Below are 18,039 nucleotides of genomic sequence, written 5' to 3'. Positions count from 1 at the left end.
TTCAACTCAAAGTCCATTTTAACCTAAAGTCCAGTTTCGGTGAAACAAACAGGCCCTAGAGCTCTCTTATATTAGAAAAGTTTCCATTTTGGCCTGATCCAACCAAACATATATAAGGTCTTGGCCCAGTAAATATTATATGGGCTGGGCTGGGCTGGACCATTTAAGTTTGTGTTCGACCTATTGAAGTTGTGGGTTCGTTCGCATCGGGCCTGTATCACGAGCTCTCCTAGTAGAGACCAGACCAACTTTAATAGGTTAATCCGGTACTTGAACATTTATGTAATAAGAAATCGATATCCATGTTTGGGTAATCTAGCGTAAAAAAAGAAAGGAACATAAAGTCCAACGAAAATATGGGGAGATTTTCTTTTATTTTGTGAGTTTGCATGTAGCTTGCTATTCTGTAAATTTGGATATAAACCGCTGTACTAGGCCGAAGTAACATGCTAGAGTCTTAAATTTGAACCTTCATTGAAGAAGGTTAAAGGGTAGTTGTTTCCATTTTTCAAAAAGAAATGATTTTAGTAGATTCAATTTTAACACAGATAGATTGGTTATTGTTTCCAAGTTCAATACTGAATCTTTATGAGAATAAATGAATCTTCGTGAGAATAAATTTAAACCCTTTTTCATAAGTTTTATGACTTTTTTTTTTTTGAGAGAGATAGGTAGCACGTTACCCGCTTTATTTATTTTTTTTAGAAATAAACCTAGTTAGAAATGTGAATCAACTGTGATTCGAATTTGGAATCTCGGATACCGACTATTAAGTCCTTTTCCACTTGTTTTAGGATGGTTGGTGAAATAGTCGAATTCAATTTGAGTTTTATGCTATTTCGCCCGAGTACAAAATGCGTCAGGCGAGACGAACGGCCAGGATGCCCTCTACAGCACTCAGACGACTCAGATTGGGAGTTGGGGTGGTGAAGTGACAGTCAATGGTCCAACCGCCGGACCCTGTTTATCCGGAGGTGAGCACAGAGAACGTCTACAATATTCCACTTGCATCGTATTATTACTATTAATTATATATATTTTTTAAAAATATAATAAAATATTTTTTATTAATTATGATAAAACGAGTAAACTAAAAAAAAATAATTTTATTGACTAAAAAAATTGTATCGGTAATATAATTCGTCCATTGTAGAATGTTTTTGTGAGCATGAGCAAACCCTGTACGGATAAGGTGTGCCAAAGCGTCGAGGAGCGTACTCGACCGCATAGTAACTTGTCTATGCGGACGACAACAACAGCACGGTGTACCGACCAACGGAACCACGTGTTTTCGCGTGCGTGAGAAGTGAGATGCTCCTGTGTGGGGAATCGTTGCCTCCTACACCCGGTGTACAAGTACGTTTCGTACGCCGTTCCATAAAATCTGTAATAAAGGTCACTCAAGTTATGATTTCATTTTTACTGAATATGTTTTATGACGTTAAATATATAGTTTTCCAAACCTATGAATTTTAGAATTAGTTTTTGTCTTTGAAATTAGTTGATACCTAATAGATTTTTTTAACTATTATAGCTCATATTTATTTTATTATATTTTAATTTTAAAATATTAATATATAAGGTGCATGCATAAACCGAGTTTAGGCACTAATATCATGTTGTGTGTAACCGTCACATTTCAGGTTGGACGTGGAACCTACACATATGGTCCATATATTGAGGAAGTCTACTGTTTTATATTTACACCACATAATCGAAAATAATTTAATAACATCTCTTTTTTTGCAAAAAAAAACATAATAAAATATTTTTTTATAATCATGAAGAGACGGATAAATTAAAAAAAAAAAATTTTATTAGTTGAAAATATGACGTTACTAATATAACCGGTGTATTTTGGATTTTTTTTTTTTTTATGTCAGTCTCGCAAGTTATTTCTTTGTAAACATATTTGAGTGAGTGAGGATTTTGTTTCTCAGAAATTTTGTGTGTGGAGAGGGAGCGAGCAAGTTGGCCAATTGCTACACTGCCACTGACCACGGGCTTTCAAGTCATTACAGTGGTGCATGTGTTTGTACTAGTGCAGTTTTTGTAAACACTATTTTTTTTTAAAAAAAATAAATAACACGCTACCCATTTCGTTTATTTTATTTAAAAATAAATTTAGAAAGAAATGTGAATCAACTAAGATTCGAACTTAGGTCTCGGATACTAACTTCTAAATTTTTGCCACTTGTTTTAGGGACGGTCGATAGTTTTTGTAAACACTCTTAAAAACATTAATAAGAGGTGATGGGAAAGTTGTAAAATCTTAAATTCAGCTAGAAAAATTATTAATTACATCCGATGCATTCATGTATCTGCGCTCTATCCATCCATTCGTTCCGCATGACATTCAATATCTATATTCTTTGTCACCAAGCTAAGGTTCTATTTGCATTTGGAAATAAGTTATTTGAGAATGACTTATTCCGTATAAATTTTTTTAATATGATGATAAATGAGGAGTTCAGTTTTTTTGCATCTTTAAAGGTCATGTTGTTCATAATTTAATAAAATAGTATGTTTCATCTGCGAGGTAATTTATATTACTCTCAAAAAGTGACTTGAAATTTGAATATAATATTTTATATTAAATATTTAATCATATTTTTAATTAACAAAATGTATAAGTTTTTTAAAAAAATTAAAAAATATATCAAATAAGATATTTATGTATGTAAATAAGGCTTAAATATTACAATTGAGCAAATAACAGAGATTCAAGTCTAAAAATGACATGAAGGGTCAATAAATAGGTGGTTCGTGTAGCAATTTCTCATATTAGAGATAGGGATATAATCGGGTCTCCGAACCCCCTCTCTCTCTCTCTCTCTCTCTCTCTCTCTCTCTCTCTCTCTCTCTCTCTCTCTCTCTCCATTTTCTTAGCTGGTCGGAATGGACTTGGAATGGATTGATTTTACTCTATTTTTGGGTCTAATTTGCCATTCAATTTGGAGTTCCGTTTAAAGAAGAGAGTTTTATTATTAAATATAATATTAGTCTAAATAACTAACCCTCATGTACTTTAGCTTGTGTCTAATTCATCATCTTATAAGAATTCAATAATGCTAATCTTGCATTTTGTCTTAGATAGACTTGAAAGAAATTGAAATAACCGTTTTAAGTTCATATACAAAATTTTAATGGAACGAAATTGGAATGATATATTACATTAGTTAGATATAAGCACTTCTATTTTAAATTGTGCTGTAATCTTTTGTAGCTGTTAAATATAAAAATGTTTAAACACTATTCTTTAACAACTTAAATTTTTAGAGTACAACGGTTGATTTCACATAGTATCAGAACAGGAGATCCTGAGTTCGAGTCACGTCAGGCTCCTAGCATATTAATTCTTCCATTTAAATTTAATTCAAGCTCACGTCATGGACCGGCTAAAAAGTCTTAAGTCCAGACATGAGGGGGAGTGTTAAATATAAAAATATTTAAATACCGTTCTTTAACAGCTTAAGCTTTTAGAGTACAACGATTATTTCACAGTAGCCTTACAAGGACAAACTCATTGCTCATCATCGGCAATTCAATATGGACAGTCTGAATGCATTTTACTATTAATATTTTATATGAATAAAAATTCTACGCACATAACTGTACAAAATGATGTAATATTGAACTAGAGCGAGGTTTCGGTAGCGTTTGGTTCGGGTATAAGTAAGAACTAGCTATTACAGGGATATGTATAAGTATGGGGATAAGAAAAATAATATTTGGATGAAAATTAGATTGCTTTCGGGAATAAGAAAATAGCGTTTGGATAGATAATATGGAATAAGAAAAATAATAGATAATTTTGTATAGAAAATGAAGGTGTTGGTGGGAATAGTTATACCCGATTATTATAGATAACCGAGAATTACTATTCTCGAATAAAAAATTAGCGTTTGGGTATAAAGGGAGATAGGGGTTATCCCTATCCCTATCCCCTTGCCAAACGGTATTGTATTATTCATAAATTTAATCATATTTTTGTATTCCAAATCCATCAATTACTTTAAATTCAAAGTTTTCTCAGATTGGAATTTAGCCAACAATCTAAACGAAACAGTTAGATTAATCACTAAATTTCTTCCAAAAACTTACTACTATGGTAAAAGCTGACAATTTTGAATTTTCTCCTCCCAGCAAAAGAGAAATTAATTTTCCAAAAAAGTACGTTAAATAATATAAGTTGAATCAGCAATAATAACTTGAATAGAAAAAAGCAGTATAAGATGACCTTTTTTTTTATTTTATTTTACCACTCACAGATTTGTTAGGCTAACAAACTGAAGAAATATCTCTTGTGCACTCTTTTTTTTCCTCCTCCTCTCATCTCTCCGCCACTAGTGCTGTGCTTCGTTTGCTCCTCCTCTTCCTTCTCAGCTCCTATTCGTCGAGCTCTCTCTCTCTCTCTCTCTCTCTCTCTCGTATGCCTCTCTCCTCATCGGATCCTTCTTTTTATCTCTATATCCGTTCATTTTTGTTCCAATTTTTTATCTGGGTTTTGCTTGTTTGATCCAAAGCTCATCATTTCACCAAAAACAAAGCCCACTTTTCTCTTCAAAAGTCATAGCAGAATCCAATCTTTTCAATGCCCCCCTTTTCTCTATTTCCTATGCAACCATGAGATTTAGATGAATCGGACATAGCAGGTCTTGTCATGCAAGGTCAGTTTCTGTTCTTTTTTGTTTTGTTTTGTTTTTTTTATTTTTTATTTTACAAACGCTTTTCTCATTAGGGCCTGTCCCTTTTCCATTTCCTTTTGGGCGCTTGATGCTTCTTCTTTTGTTCAAAGGGGAATCAGCTTCTGTTTTCCTATTGTATGTATATATGGGTCATAGGGAGATTATGACCTTGTTGAAAGTATGTGTTATGGTTTTAATTTACTCCAAACTTTGTAAAATTTGTTCCTTTCTGAGCATCGATCTGATCATCCCGACTTTTCAGACATGAATCTTGGCAAGCATATGTCTTTTTCTAATTGGATTTACTTGTGGTTTGTTATGCGTGGAAGATTTCTGTTTGAATGGGTTTCAGCAGATAATGGTTGCTTTTGTTTGATAAAGCTCTTGACTTTAATAGTTTCTGCATCTGATGTTTCTTCTGACTCATCTTTGCTGAAGCTAACTTGTATTTCCTCTCCGTCTTTTGATACAAAAGTTATTCCTTTGATCCTGTCAAAGAGATCTTCTATGATTTGCTTCTTACTTTTCTGCTGGTTGGTTTAATCATGGCATGATTCACCTTCTTGACCCATTCATTCCAAGTGCCTTACCTGTTTTGGGGTTTATGGCTATTACGATTTGGTGCCCTGGAGTGTATCTTATACTCGGTGCTTACCTAAATGGGCATTTTGATATTTGATTTGGGCTTTTGCTCAATAGTCTTGTGGAACTTCGCCTCTTTCTAGTTCTACTCTCACTTTGATAAATTTGGCAGCTAAAAGGACAAGTTCTTTTATTTTATTGTAGATTTCTTTGTTGTATCTCTTTTCTCCCTCTTCTCCTTGACGTTGTGCTCTTGAGGATTGTCATGAATGGAATGAAGTTTGTGAACGGTAGAGGACTAATTTCATTATTCTCCTTGTGCAGTTCCTATGATCATCTGAGCCACTTCTATTGTTGATTTGGTGTAAATGGGTAGAGGCAGAGGAAAAGGAAAGAAACCATCAACTGTTAGAAACCATGAAGATCCAGGAAGCGGTGGTGAAGAAGTGCTTCCTACGTATAAGAGGAGGGGAAGGCCACAAAAGCCCTTGAAAGAGGACATTGATGAAGAAGAAGGTGGAAAAGTTGAGAAAGAAGAAGTCGAAGAAGGAGATGATGTGAAACCCACATCTTTAATCAAAGAAAATAAGAACTCGGTTGAAAATGGAAAGAAGAGGAAGAGGAACTTGCAAGTTAAAGAAAGTTCTGATTCTGTCATAGAGGAAGATAATTCTTCTTTGAAGTCTAATGGTTTTCGGCAAAATGGAAGCAGGAGAAAAAGTAAGCCCCGGCGAGCTGCTGAAGCTGGAGTTGAGTGCAAGTGAGATTGATTTTCGACCATTGGTAATGGTTTTGGTTCGGGCCGTCACTAGTTATACAAGGTGCCGTAAAATCTTGGTGGTTCATCTAGCTCTTTGCCCTTTTTGTTTTTGTTGCCGTTCCTGTACCTTTCGAATTTTGTATTAAATATTTTCTTTTCGTGAATGAACCTAACTAGGAGCTTTTGACTGAAAATATACCTTGCTGTGATTTTCTATTAAGTTACAGGCATTTTGACATGTTTAAATTTAACTGATTTGGAATTTATCAACGGTGCAAAATTGTGAACTTAAATTTCTTTTATCAAATACGTGGCTCATCACTATTTGCTGTTCTAACTACCATTTACATTCAATTGTTTACAACATAATTCATTTTACATATGGGAAGTTTTGATAGTTTTTGCTAAAAAATGTTCAAACCATCAAATTTTAATTCTTGTTCTTTATTTGTAAGGATGCGACTTGTGTTACCTTATTATGGTGTCACCTTTGGTTACCTATTTTGTGATTTGTGTCAGCGGCAGTACATTTTTACTCTCTATTATGTGCTTTATTGTTTTCATCAATATGCCATTTGTGGTGAGATTTAAAAGAGTTCCGCCTTTATTTCATACAATTCAATTTCACTTTGTCAGTATCAAGGTCCATCCTGAAACATTTTGAAAGGGCATCGATGCCTCCTTCAAGGCGATTCCTTTTTATAAGGTTTTTCATGAGGATCATTTTATTCAGTTCAGAGGAATTGAAAACATCTTTTACATCTATCACCTGCTCTCATGTTCTATCTAGCTTTGCTCATTCATCTTTTTTTCCTTCTGCAGTTTTATACTTGTCATTATGCCATACTGATGATTTGTATTTATATGCAATTGAACCACACCCTGTTAAATATGACTCGCTAATTCTAATTGAAAACACTAGACTAAGTCGTGCTTCTAACTCTTTCATGCTTCCAAGGATATTTGCGTTTATTATAATAGTAATTTGCTTCCTTTGACTGACTTGTCTAACTTTAGATGTTTGGGCAGACCTCAGCATGTCTTACAATCACGACAAGGCATAATGCAGGTTCTGGAGTTGGCCAACTTTATTTTACCATTTGCTCCATTACCTTTTTTTCTACATTCCATCTTGTTCTTTACTTCTTCTAGTTCGTTTTCATTAATAATATAAAGCAAGGTTTAATTATTCCGTACCTTTGTTATGATGTGGAATCTGTTGTACGGTTCGACATTACTTGTATGTTTATAACCATTCTTCTCTCGAGCCAAACCTGATTGCAGCAATACGCTTGGCTGTCCATATTTGTGTTCATCTTTCATGAAGATCTTGTTTTGTTACTTGTTGGCAACTTAGGTAAGCTTCTATTTGGCGGCTGATACGAGGTTGTGATTTCCACACCAGTGAACTATAATGATGAAAAAGGCTTTTTTTGTGTGTGTGTGTGTGTGTGTGTGTGTAGATTCTTTGACTTTCCTTTTGAAGTTTGAGATTTTAAGTAGGTACTTGTTGTTGCTTCCATAACGCTTCCCAAATGACGACTTTCAGTGTGAATTACCACTTTGAGCATCCCACTATCTTCTAGGCAAAAAACATCAATTCTATTAGAATTTGGAAACTTGACAAATGAGCTAACTGGATTAAAACCTAGCTTCTATCAAGAGTCTATTTAGTTACTATATGTAGTTCCAAATTTCAGATTTATTTGTTCTTTATTTCAAAAGCTTTTTTGTCTTATCAGAGATACAAGTAGAGAGGAGATTTCATATCATCATTCTTTGTGAACATCTTTGCACCTCAATTTATAAGATTGCATATGTTATATGCATGGTTAGAAGGTAGAACAATCAGTATAAAGAGGGGGATCAAATCTAATGTGACGAAAATGAGATATGTGGTAAAAGGCAACAGAAATAGATGGAAATGTCTTACTTCAGATTGAATGAAGATCATAGGTAGGTATAGATTTAAAAGTTATTTTGGGGTCCTACCAGGTCCATTTGGACAGTTAAGATTAAGGTAGGATTCCCTTTTCTGTAATCAGGTTAATTGGCCCCAATTTTTTATTTCTATGCTGTTATACAAGTTATACAGTAGGCAACTCATGGGGATTGGTGAGACTGCATAGAGTATGGTTCTAATAGTGGATATCACAGTAAAGTTGTTCTGAAGCATAGTTAATTTGCTTTTACTGATGTTGGTGATGGTATCAGGTCGATGACTAGTTACGCTACAACAGAAAACTTTTTGGATAGTGACATCTTAGCTCAAAAGCCATTTGTTTACTTGCCTAATTAATCAAGAACACTTCTCTTTTCTGCAAGTTCTTCACAGAAAGATACAAAGAGGGGGTAAAAAATGGCACTAGCAAACTGGGCTATACAAACTTTTTGCTTGTAAAGATTGCAATTTGTCTCTGCTTGTAAGGGGAAAACTTTATGTGCGCTACGAGTACATGCTTCGACAGTTCGCAAATGTTGAGCGTTGTAGTTTGTGTAGTAAACTTAAGATGATTTATACCAACAAGCTTGCCTAGTTAGTCCCAAGTGGCTTCCCTGTCAATTGCCCTGCTCTAGTTATTGATGAACGTATGTTAAAATCTCTTATGTTGTGGTTAGTGATTCGTGCCTCCATTGTTAATTTGTTATTAGTAAATGCATACAGTTTCCAAATTGTTCTGATCTACGTAGATCTGAGAGCCTTTGTATGCTGTGATTCTTTTTTTTATTTGAGTTTGATATTTGACAAATAATTTGATGTGGTTACTTCTAAGAGCGTGCATGAAACTTATATCCAATTAATTACTCATGTTTCAACAGATCAAAAGCGATGCTTGGCCCAGTAGGTTCTGTTTATCAACTTATCTGAGCAAAACGTTGTTGTAGTTCTTCATATCAGCTTGTTGGGTCAAACTCAATGAAAGGTGGTCAGCTCAATCTCTTCCTGATGTTTTTTTTTTTTTTTTTCCAATTATTTTCAATTAGCTTTATCTGGTTTTGTATTTTAAGACTAAATTTCTCATTTATTAGGGGATTCACAGACTCGTGACCATTTTAGATGATTTAGTCAAGTCTATGTCAGAGATATTTAAGTAAGAGTTGTTAGAGCGAAATTTGGAGGAGAAAACTACAACAAAATGGGTAAAGATGGGAAGGTTGGAAATTTGATTACTTCCTTGTTGGAGAATTTTTTTTATAAAAAAATTAGTGATAATTAGAAAGGCATGGTTCCCAAACTATTTCTTCTTCTTCTTCTTCTTCTTTTTTATTTTATTTCACAATCTTAGCTTTGTTATTAGGTCACAATGCGTTGACTAGTGGGACCAAAAGACTTTACAATTTGATGGTGGGACTGAACATGTCTTGCAGTTTCTTCTCGTGCTTTTGTTGCCTAGAAATTAGAGACTGAATAAAGCCTGAACTTTGAGCTGATGTAAGATGCCAGAACAATGAAAGTAATGAAGAGGGCAAGAAAGAGTGTGTGTGTTTTTTTTTTTAAAAAAAAAAAAATCTCTATGACATGAATATTATTGACGAATTATTCAAGCATTGAAAAGATTAACTCCTCTTCTCTGGCGGAGTGGGTGGAGAGAATGGGCACAAAATTGCTGTAATTTTGTGCGTAGAATTGAATTTTTGTGTGTACGTAAGTAGTAATTGGACCCGTCCATCCGAGAAACAGGATGTATCTCAGTATCTGAGCCCCGTTGGACGGTTAGATGATTTATCAACCCTGTTCGATCTCGTCTTAGATTATTATTATTTAGAGGGACGGCGCAGAAAAATTCTAAAATTCCATCCATCGGTGATGTCGACGTAGACCAAGTATGCTACCCACAAAAGCCACCACTGTGGGATCTTCTGCACTACCATACATGTCTCTAGATGGGCGGCTACGATGTGCCGTACGGACTGGTCAAACGAAAGGTGGACCGTACGTTGGCTCAGATGACATGCATGATGCACCTGGCAGCGGTAAAAAGGCGCATCGACGTACCCTTTTTGACGGAGTGTGATGGGAAAGTGGCATTCCGTGCCTCTGCGCGCTTGTACGCGCGACGCGTGTCCCGCTGTCCTCACTCGCATTACGGTGCGCACATGGGGGGGTGGCTGCTAATTTTTGTCCTCCGATTGAAAAATTAAAATTTTCCACCAAAGCGCGTCATTTTGATCATCTTGCGAAGGCCCTTTTCGACGGACGCGATTCGACTTTGTGCGTTGCCCACGCAGAGCTGATGTTCTTTATAAAACTCGTGCCCCTTGTCCTTCCTTCGGAGGATGAGAGCGCGCTTGTTTTGATGGCGCTTGGAGTGGAAGTGGCTAAGTTTTCATAATCGGAGTTCGTCGTCGTTAGTAGGGCGGAATCGCAGAGCTCAACTTATGTAGGCCTACGTGGCCTTCGCACGCACGAATCCATCTCACAAGATGGCGATTTCGCAACAAGCACAAACTCCGGCTCCGTCATACAATCAGGACTCATCAAAGTTCTCTAGGGCGTACTAGTTCATTTCTTATCCAACAAGTTCTAAGCCAGCGTTGAAAATGATATAGATTGCGGAAAAAGATGTCAGGCGCATTGGCGTCAATTCTTTAAAATGTGAGTTCACAACCTTCTAGTAACCAAAAACTTTTTAGACCTTTATTTTTAATAACCAAAGATAACCATTACACTTAGGATTAAATATTTGAAATGCTATCCAGCTGTAATTAGTTGTGTTATTTACAATTAGTTGTAACTCATTGTATTCTACATTATATATAGAAATGAACTCCTCCTTTATAATCAGGGAGGCTACAACTAATTTCTCTTCACCCACTCACTCTCTCTCTCTCTCTCTCTCTCTCTCTCTCTCTCTCTCTCTCTCTCTCTCCTCCTATTAATTTTTAACAGTTCTATTCAAGCGGTAGTTTTATAAAACTTCAATGGAGGGGAAAAAGAAAAAAAAGCCCACATCCGTCAGAATATTAGACGAAAAGAAAAAAAAGAAAAAAGAATGGGCTAGTTAGCGCCTCACAGGGCCCAACCGTGCCCACCAACACGGAAATTTGTACATCTAAGAAGGCCTCCAAAATCCGGCCCAACGGGCCAGGTAAAGGGACCGGGCGCACCTTCTTTTTTCAGGCAGCTGAAAAGGTAACAGCAGGACAACAGCAAAACATATGGGCTGGGCGGCCCACGTGAGAAGCTGCTGCACACGGCGGATTTGCTGCCAACAACGGCTGGAGTGAAATTGAGAAAAGGAGTTTTTCAATTTTGTGAGGTTAACCGGCGGGGGAGGAATAATCTGCGAATTGTAACAGACCGCTGTGTTTGCGAGATGCGTCCTCCAAATCGAAGATTTTTCTTCGTCTGTACAAATATGATTTGCTTGCGAAGGGCAATGCCGACGTCGGAGATCGTCACGAAATTCTTCATGCAGAAATATGTTTAACTTGAGAAGCTAAAGAATGATGGATGTGAACCTGACATACATACATACATACATACATACTAGTTACTGGGGGAGCTCAAGCCATATGATGGACACGTTGCGAGTGCCAAAATGGGTCATTTTGGAGGAATTGGCCATGGACATTGTAGGTACTTAACTAGCACCAAGCCTATTTATTGGATTTTGCGGCCCCTCTTCAAAGGAGGCCAGTGGCCAGAAAAATTCATTAAAAGAAAGGGAAAAGTCCAAGTACCCAGAACCCCACTGGCCCCCATTTTGAGTCTCCTCCTCAGGCAAAATCCCAGAGCTCATTCCAAAAGATTCTCCCCCAAATGTGCTCCACCCCAAACATCTAATTTACACAGCTAAAAAAGAGCTTAAAATAAGCCATCTTGTCACTCAGGCATCAACCTCCAAAAGCCACTTTTCCAAGACATCTACGAGCTCCTAGAAATCCCAAAGAAAAGCTTTAAGAAGAAGAAAAAAAAAAAAACAAACAAAAGCACGAAGGCTCCTCCCCCACTACAAAATGAGAAAGGACGCCTTTCATCTACTGCTTTTTATTTCTTCTTATTTTTTATTTTACCAAGTTTTAACTCATCTCAAGACGAATTTTCAAGCCAAAGCAACACACGCACAAAAAACACGATCTCCAAATACCTCGGCCCTTAAGTAGAGAGAGAGAGAGAGAATTACTACAGCAGAGGTACAGGTACTGTATCCCCGAAGATGACATGGCCCATATGGCAGGTGTGTGCATTGCATTTGCGCCAGCAAAAAAATTAAATAAATAATAAATAACCCAAAGCAACAAAGTTTTTCCCCCCTCCCGTCTCCTCCTCCTCTCTTTCCCATAATTACTATTGGTATTGGTATTATTATAAAAAGACAACCCACTCTCCTGTTGGTCCCTCTTTCTCTCTCTCTCCCTCTCTCTCTCTCTCTCTCTCTCTCTCGCTCTGTGTCATCTCTCTCTCTCTCTCTGAGGTCTTGAGAGGCGATAATGAGTGGGTTGTAGAGGAGCGTGGGGAAATGGAGAAGGGCTCGGGCTCCCTTGGGCCCTCTGGGCCTGACGCCCTTAATGGGCTCAAGTTCGGGAAGAAGATCTACTTCGAGGACGGCGGCGGCGGCGGCGGCGGTGGCGGCGGCGGAGGAGGAGGAGGAGAGAGCTCCTCGTCGTCGTCGTCGTCCTCCGCCACGTCGTCCTCCATGGGAGCGAAGAAGGGGAAGGGGGCGGCGCAGGGGACGCCGAGGTGCCAAGTGGAGGGGTGCCACGTGGATCTCACCGGGGCCAAGGCCTACTACTGTAGGCACAAGGTGTGCGCCATGCATTCCAAGGCCCCTAGGGTTGTTGTGGGAGGGTTGGAGCAGAGGTTTTGCCAACAATGTAGCAGGTTAGCTGCTTCACACATCCTCTCTCTTAATTGGGCCAACCATCTTCTTCTTCGCTTTTCTGCTGTTTCGGTTCTAGGGTTCTGCTTTTTTTTTTTTTTTTTTTTTTTTACTCCTTTGCCTCTTTTGGGCAGTTTTTTCTTCTTCTTCCTCTTCTTTTTTTTTTTGCCTTTTTTGTGGTTGTTTGTGAGGAAAGAGAAAAGGTGTGTCCTTGTCCTTCTTCAGCTTTACCATTTTGGAAAGAAAAAAGGGGGGGGTTAAGATGTGGCAAAGAGGAGGTTTCTTCATCCCAGGTGGTTTGTTCTCCTTGAGGTGTTAATGATAGTACCGTCACCAGAAATCCTGCTCCTTTTCTTCTTCTTCCTCTTCTTCTTCTTCTTCTTCTTCTTCTTTTTAATAATTTCTATTTTATTGTCTTTACTTTTGTTCAAAATTTTCTAGTAAGTTGCAGAATAATTTGAAATGCATAAACATTTTGGTTTTGTTCGCAATCCCCGTCTATCATCTGACTAGCTCGGCTTCAAATTAATTTTGCTGTTGTTCTTTTCCTGCTGGTTGAGATGAGAATTTGTACTTGCTGCTAGACAGGGTCGTTGGCTTTATTTGTTTTATGAGTTGGGTATGTTCTTTTCAGGTAAAAACCCTGATGTAATGTTGGTGTTGCAGTACAGGTGGTTGGCAAGCATCACTGATACTGATGTTGTTTTATTGCATTATGTCTCTACTGGTGATCAGCATTCTTGATAGCAAACTGTTATTTAGGGTGCTAGCTTAATCATTCCTGGACCGATAGGGTCTAATATATAGTACTCTTGATTGGCATATGTTTGTCTCAGCTAGTTAACTTGTATTTTGTGCTTAGCTGTTTTGGGTGATTTTAGGGCCAGCTATTAATGTTCTTCTTCCTCCGCGCGCGCACTTTTGCTATTATATCAGAGAGAGAGAGAGAGAGAGAGAGAGAGAGAGAGAGAGAGAGAGAGAGAGAGCTGCGTGCCGATGACATTTAGATGAACATTAACTAGTAAATCCTTAATGGCTAGGTTATCCCTTGGACAAATTGGTCCAAATTGAGTATCTCTTGAGGAGCCACTTTGCAAAGAAGAGACTTTAGTGAAGGAACCTCAGAACCTTGCGAGCTGCGAGCAATATATTATCCAACATTTCGTCTTAGAGGAGAATTATACTACTTATTGCGTAAGTTTCCTAGAATGACAGAAAGCCATCCTATTCTAATAGACATGCTATTAGAGCATATGGTGGCTGCTATATTGTGGAGGCAGGGTGGATGAGTTTTCCCTATGATAGTGTGTTCGATTTCGTGTAACAATAGAGGGTTTAGCCTTATATCTCCCCTTATCTGTGCTTTGATTAAGAATTTAAGATCGTATTTGGATACTGTATCATTTGAAATTGTTTGTGATCTTTCTCACCGTAACTTCTTAAGTATTCAGAAACTGTGACGACTATCTACAAAATAGGGAATTGTATTTCCTTTTCTTTTTAAGGTTAGGAGAGCCCAATGCAGTGTTGAATTCTTAAAAAAATTTGTTATATTTATGTCTAATGGGAGTGTGAAGTATTTTGTCCTTCCCTGGATCCTGTTAGAGGATTTGTTAGCACCATTGGTGGCGACGTACCCTCAATACTGGGCCTTCTCTTGTTTCATTTTGAGTTTTTTATTTTTAACCAACCCCTGGACTGTAATCATGAAACTTTCTCAACTTATTTCATCAAGGTTAATTGATTTGTTACTTAGATTTGTCGCATCTGAACAGAACACTGGCATTTCAGAAATTTAGCAATAAACTGGCTATTCGTATGCTTGTGCATTTCATTCCCTGATTCCCTGCCTTGCATTTGTAAACATTTAAATCATCTAAAATATAACCGAAGGATATTTGGTGTATCTCCTTTGTTTGCAGCATTCATAGCTTCAAATATATCTAGTTGATAATACTTATATCCAGGCTTGCGTAAGATACCTTATCAGTCATCCTACAAAATAGGTCACTGTCGACTATTTGCTTCTCAATGTACACTGCATCAAGTTTCTAACTGTTAAGTTTGAATCCGTTTGGTTGACCTTCCCAATTAGTAATTGCTGCTACATGGTAACAATAACAGCGTATTTAGCATTGTGTGTTGACCTAGTTGCTATAGTTTATAAGCTAGTCCAAGCCGATCTTATCATCACGTATTAACATCTGCTCAACCTTGTTCCAGCTGGCCTGTGTATTTGAGCTGGCACCTTGGCTATCATACTCCATGAATATGGCAATTACTTAGCCAGTTTGATTTAAAGAAAACTCTCATGCCTCTGTTTGTTATATATCTATTCTGCACTATTTACCACCAACAGGCAATTGGTGGCAATAGCATTATGTTGTAGCCTCTTTTTAAGCTCAATTAGGCTATTTTAAGTTTCATAGGATATAATCGTTTGATTCTGCTGGAATATTTGCAGTTGTTAATGGTTTTGCTGTGAATTATCTTTTCTGGATTCATTTCATTTGGTTACCTTCTCTTTTTATTGTTTCTTCTAGCAAATGTATTTCTTGCATTGTCCAACCATATGAACAATAAATTAGAAGCTTTACTATATGTACATCATAGGTTCCATCAGTTGCCTGAGTTTGACCAAGGAAAAAGGAGCTGCCGCAGACGTTTGGCTGGTCACAACGAGCGTCGTAGGAAACCACCCGTCCCTTTGTCATCTCGCTACGGCCGCCTGCCACCATCCTTTCATGGTAAATATGCATCACATCTTTCGATGCCTCTTTATGTTTTCATTAAAATGAAGAAAATCTCACTGAAATTTCAAAACCAATATTGTACCCTGTTGACCTATGAAGGAAGTTATAGATATCACCTGAACAGTGTTTAAGTGGGGGTGTGAAGTGGATATTGTATTAGATATCTCTGCTATTTCACCAGGAAAAATGAATGTAGGAACTAGGGACTATTCTCAATTGGAAATGGATCGGGAATATATCCTTTCATCTCGGGAATACAGATCCAACGGAGGATGCTGGGATTGCAAGTTTCCATCGGAGGCCCCTTCGCCAAGTAATTACCATTATTTCTAGCTAAACACGAGGGGGATAATACCGAGAAGTAGAGTTCTCGTTCGGATATTTCTTATTAAGTCCAAATATAAATCCTCCAACCAAACACTGCTGTAATGCAGGAACACTGACAAAGAATAAAGTGATGGGAAATTAGTACTTAGTAATTTAAACCGCATCTTCTCTTCTTTTTCCAACTTGATATCCATCGCTCAAAATTTGTTTCTCTTTTAACAGAGGACCCCAGCAGATTCAGGAGCTTTATTATGGACTTCACTAATTACCCGAGGCTCCCAAGTACTACTACCAATGCAAGGGATGTGTGGCCAACTGTTAGTAGGGCCGGTGATCGATTCGCCTCCGCTGCCCCTAACCCATGGCCATTGGATTATCATCGAACAGCTGGCTCACATGGGAACGTCTTCTCGCCCACGGAACTCCCGCCGCACGAATGCTTCTCAGGAGTCGCCACTGACTCTAGCTGTGCTCTCTCTCTTCTGTCAACTCAGCCATGGGGTAACCATACTACCAGTAACCGAACTCCGGTAATGCCGCATAGCCATGTGCCTCAATCAGTTGGTCCTGGAAATTTCACAAACAGTTCATGGGGGTTTAGAGGCCATGTAGAAAGACCCGGTTCACACGAAATGCCTAATGAAATGGGAATAGGAATATTACCCGGCGCTGCAGGAGCTGGGAATGATCAATTCACCGGTGAACTCGAGTTAGATCTGCAGGGGAATGGACCGAACCCAGATCATGGCTCGAGCAGGGGGTTCGACCACTCGGGTCACGGCATGCACTGGTCTCTCTAGGCGATGGCTTGTGTGTCGTTCTTTAAGTCGTGGATCATTTTGGTCTCATTTTGCTTCTCCATGGTTGTTGTTTTATCAAGTTCATGAACTTGAATCTCCTTTCTGTTGCTAGTATGGCTGAAAGATCTGTTAGATCTTAAAACTCATCCGCTATGTTCCAAACCTTATGGCTTTACTAAGTATTATTTGTGTCTTGTGGAGTTTTAATTGATGTACCTAGTTTTCTCATGGTAAATTTTTCTTATCTAGATTATAACATTGGTTCCTGTACTAATTATTTGCCCTTTTTCTCTTTTCATGGGTAATGTGATCATGACTAACTATCGCTGAGATATACAGTAAGCGACTGCCACAAATTCATGCCCTTTTTTGAGAAAAAGAAAGACCAACCTGCTTCCTTCAAAACGGTGGAGTACAAATCATGCATGTACCAAAAGGCTGTTGTTCTTGTTGTAGTTCATTCAATCCTTTTTTCTTTTTATTTTTTGCCGTTTAGGGCAATGCAATTTTTTTTTTTTTTTTTTTTGAGAGAAATACTGCATGTTATTCATTTGGAAATATGAAGCAATTAGATTAATTGCTTTTGAATTTAGAATATCATATATTAATCATTAAGTTTTTTATCACTTATGCTGAGAATGGCCGGTGGAAATGCAAAATTTCATACAGCGGAAATTAACCCAAAATAACCATGAACTACCTGTTCGGTACATAACATACACCATTGGACTAACCTGTGTATATTTATAGCATGTTGTTTCCAAGTAATACAGAGTGTATATATATTTATAGCATGTTGTTTCCAAGTAATACACAGTGTACTATGATAAGGATGTGACGTGACAGCAAGTGATGACAATGACTTAGAACCGGTTTAATTAAGGCTCATTTGAATACCTTTCGAGGGATTTGTGTTATATTGGGTGAGATTAATATGGGCCCGGATTAATTTAATTTGCAGTGGCAATATTGAAGCACCAGGCCGACAGGTCCAATTGACGTGAATCAGATTCTGGTGCACCGGACCCATTTCCAAACCCTACAACCTCACCAAAAGCGATGTAATTCGAGGTTGTGGAAACAATCTTGCATCACATGTTACATTGAAACAGTAAAGGAGGGTCCAGCAAAGAACATAAATATGTTACATATATATTAGATATATAGGTAAAGATGGCATTTAATTTCCACAAGGGGTCAAAAGATATGAAATGACCGACATACCCCTAGAGACCGTTGAGGACCACTGCCTAGTTCATTTCGCACAAATTCAGCGCAGAGGGTCTTCATTTCAGACCTTAGTTA

The 18,039-nt window shown here is 37.8% G+C and overlaps 2 protein-coding genes across 9 annotated transcripts; both read left to right on the top strand.

The window, feature by feature from the left end:
- On the top strand, window positions 4,270-9,462 carry LOC109711881. Of its 7 annotated transcripts, none has more exons than XR_002216704.1 (5): window positions 4,270-4,670; window positions 5,595-6,091; window positions 7,060-7,099; window positions 8,851-8,954; window positions 9,061-9,462. XR_002216704.1 is itself a non-coding variant. In XM_020235229.1 (2 exons), the coding sequence occupies exon 2, from the start codon at window positions 5,639-5,641 to the stop codon at window positions 6,032-6,034; it is 396 nt and encodes a 131-aa protein (XP_020090818.1). In that variant the 5' UTR covers window positions 4,270-4,670; window positions 5,595-5,638; the 3' UTR covers window positions 6,035-6,294. The 7 variants fall into 7 exon arrangements, 2 of the variants coding, with proteins under 2 accessions (XP_020090818.1, XP_020090819.1); XR_002216705.1 differs by having other exon boundaries at window positions 7,048-7,099; XR_002216707.1 differs by lacking the exon at window positions 7,060-7,099 and having other exon boundaries at window positions 9,330-9,462.
- LOC109712231 (squamosa promoter-binding-like protein 14) lies at window positions 12,197-16,987 on the top strand. 2 transcript variants are annotated; one of them, XM_020235685.1, is made up of 4 exons: window positions 12,197-12,856; window positions 15,468-15,601; window positions 15,804-15,920; window positions 16,157-16,987. In XM_020235685.1, the coding sequence occupies exons 1-4, from the start codon at window positions 12,495-12,497 to the stop codon at window positions 16,732-16,734; spliced, it is 1,191 nt and encodes a 396-aa protein (XP_020091274.1). In that variant the 5' UTR covers window positions 12,197-12,494; the 3' UTR covers window positions 16,735-16,987. The 2 variants fall into 2 exon arrangements, with proteins under 2 accessions (XP_020091274.1, XP_020091275.1); XM_020235686.1 differs by lacking the exon at window positions 15,804-15,920 and having other exon boundaries at window positions 12,260-12,856.

Source organism: Ananas comosus, linkage group 6, assembly GCF_001540865.1.
Source record: "Ananas comosus cultivar F153 linkage group 6, ASM154086v1, whole genome shotgun sequence".
Taxonomy (NCBI): domain Eukaryota; kingdom Viridiplantae; phylum Streptophyta; class Magnoliopsida; order Poales; family Bromeliaceae; genus Ananas; species Ananas comosus.
Note: the sequence above shows the minus strand (reverse complement) of the source record. Positions and strands in the feature narration are given on the sequence as shown.

What these genes read in the sequence shown, in the direction of transcription:
- LOC109711881 (XM_020235229.1), top strand. Translation starts at nt 5,639, where the DNA reads ATGGGTAGAGGCAGAGGAAAAGGAAAGAAACCATCAACTGTTAGAAAC.
- LOC109712231 (XM_020235685.1), top strand. Translation starts at nt 12,495, where the DNA reads ATGGAGAAGGGCTCGGGCTCCCTTGGGCCCTCTGGGCCTGACGCCCTT. An exon ending in TTTTGCCAACAATGTAGCAG is followed by an intron (nt 12,857 to 15,467) that starts GTTAGCTGCTTC and finishes TGTACATCATAG; the next exon opens with GTTCCATCAGTTGCCTGAGT. An exon ending in ATCGGAGGCCCCTTCGCCAA is followed by an intron (nt 15,921 to 16,156) that starts GTAATTACCATT and finishes CTCTTTTAACAG; the next exon opens with AGGACCCCAGCAGATTCAGG.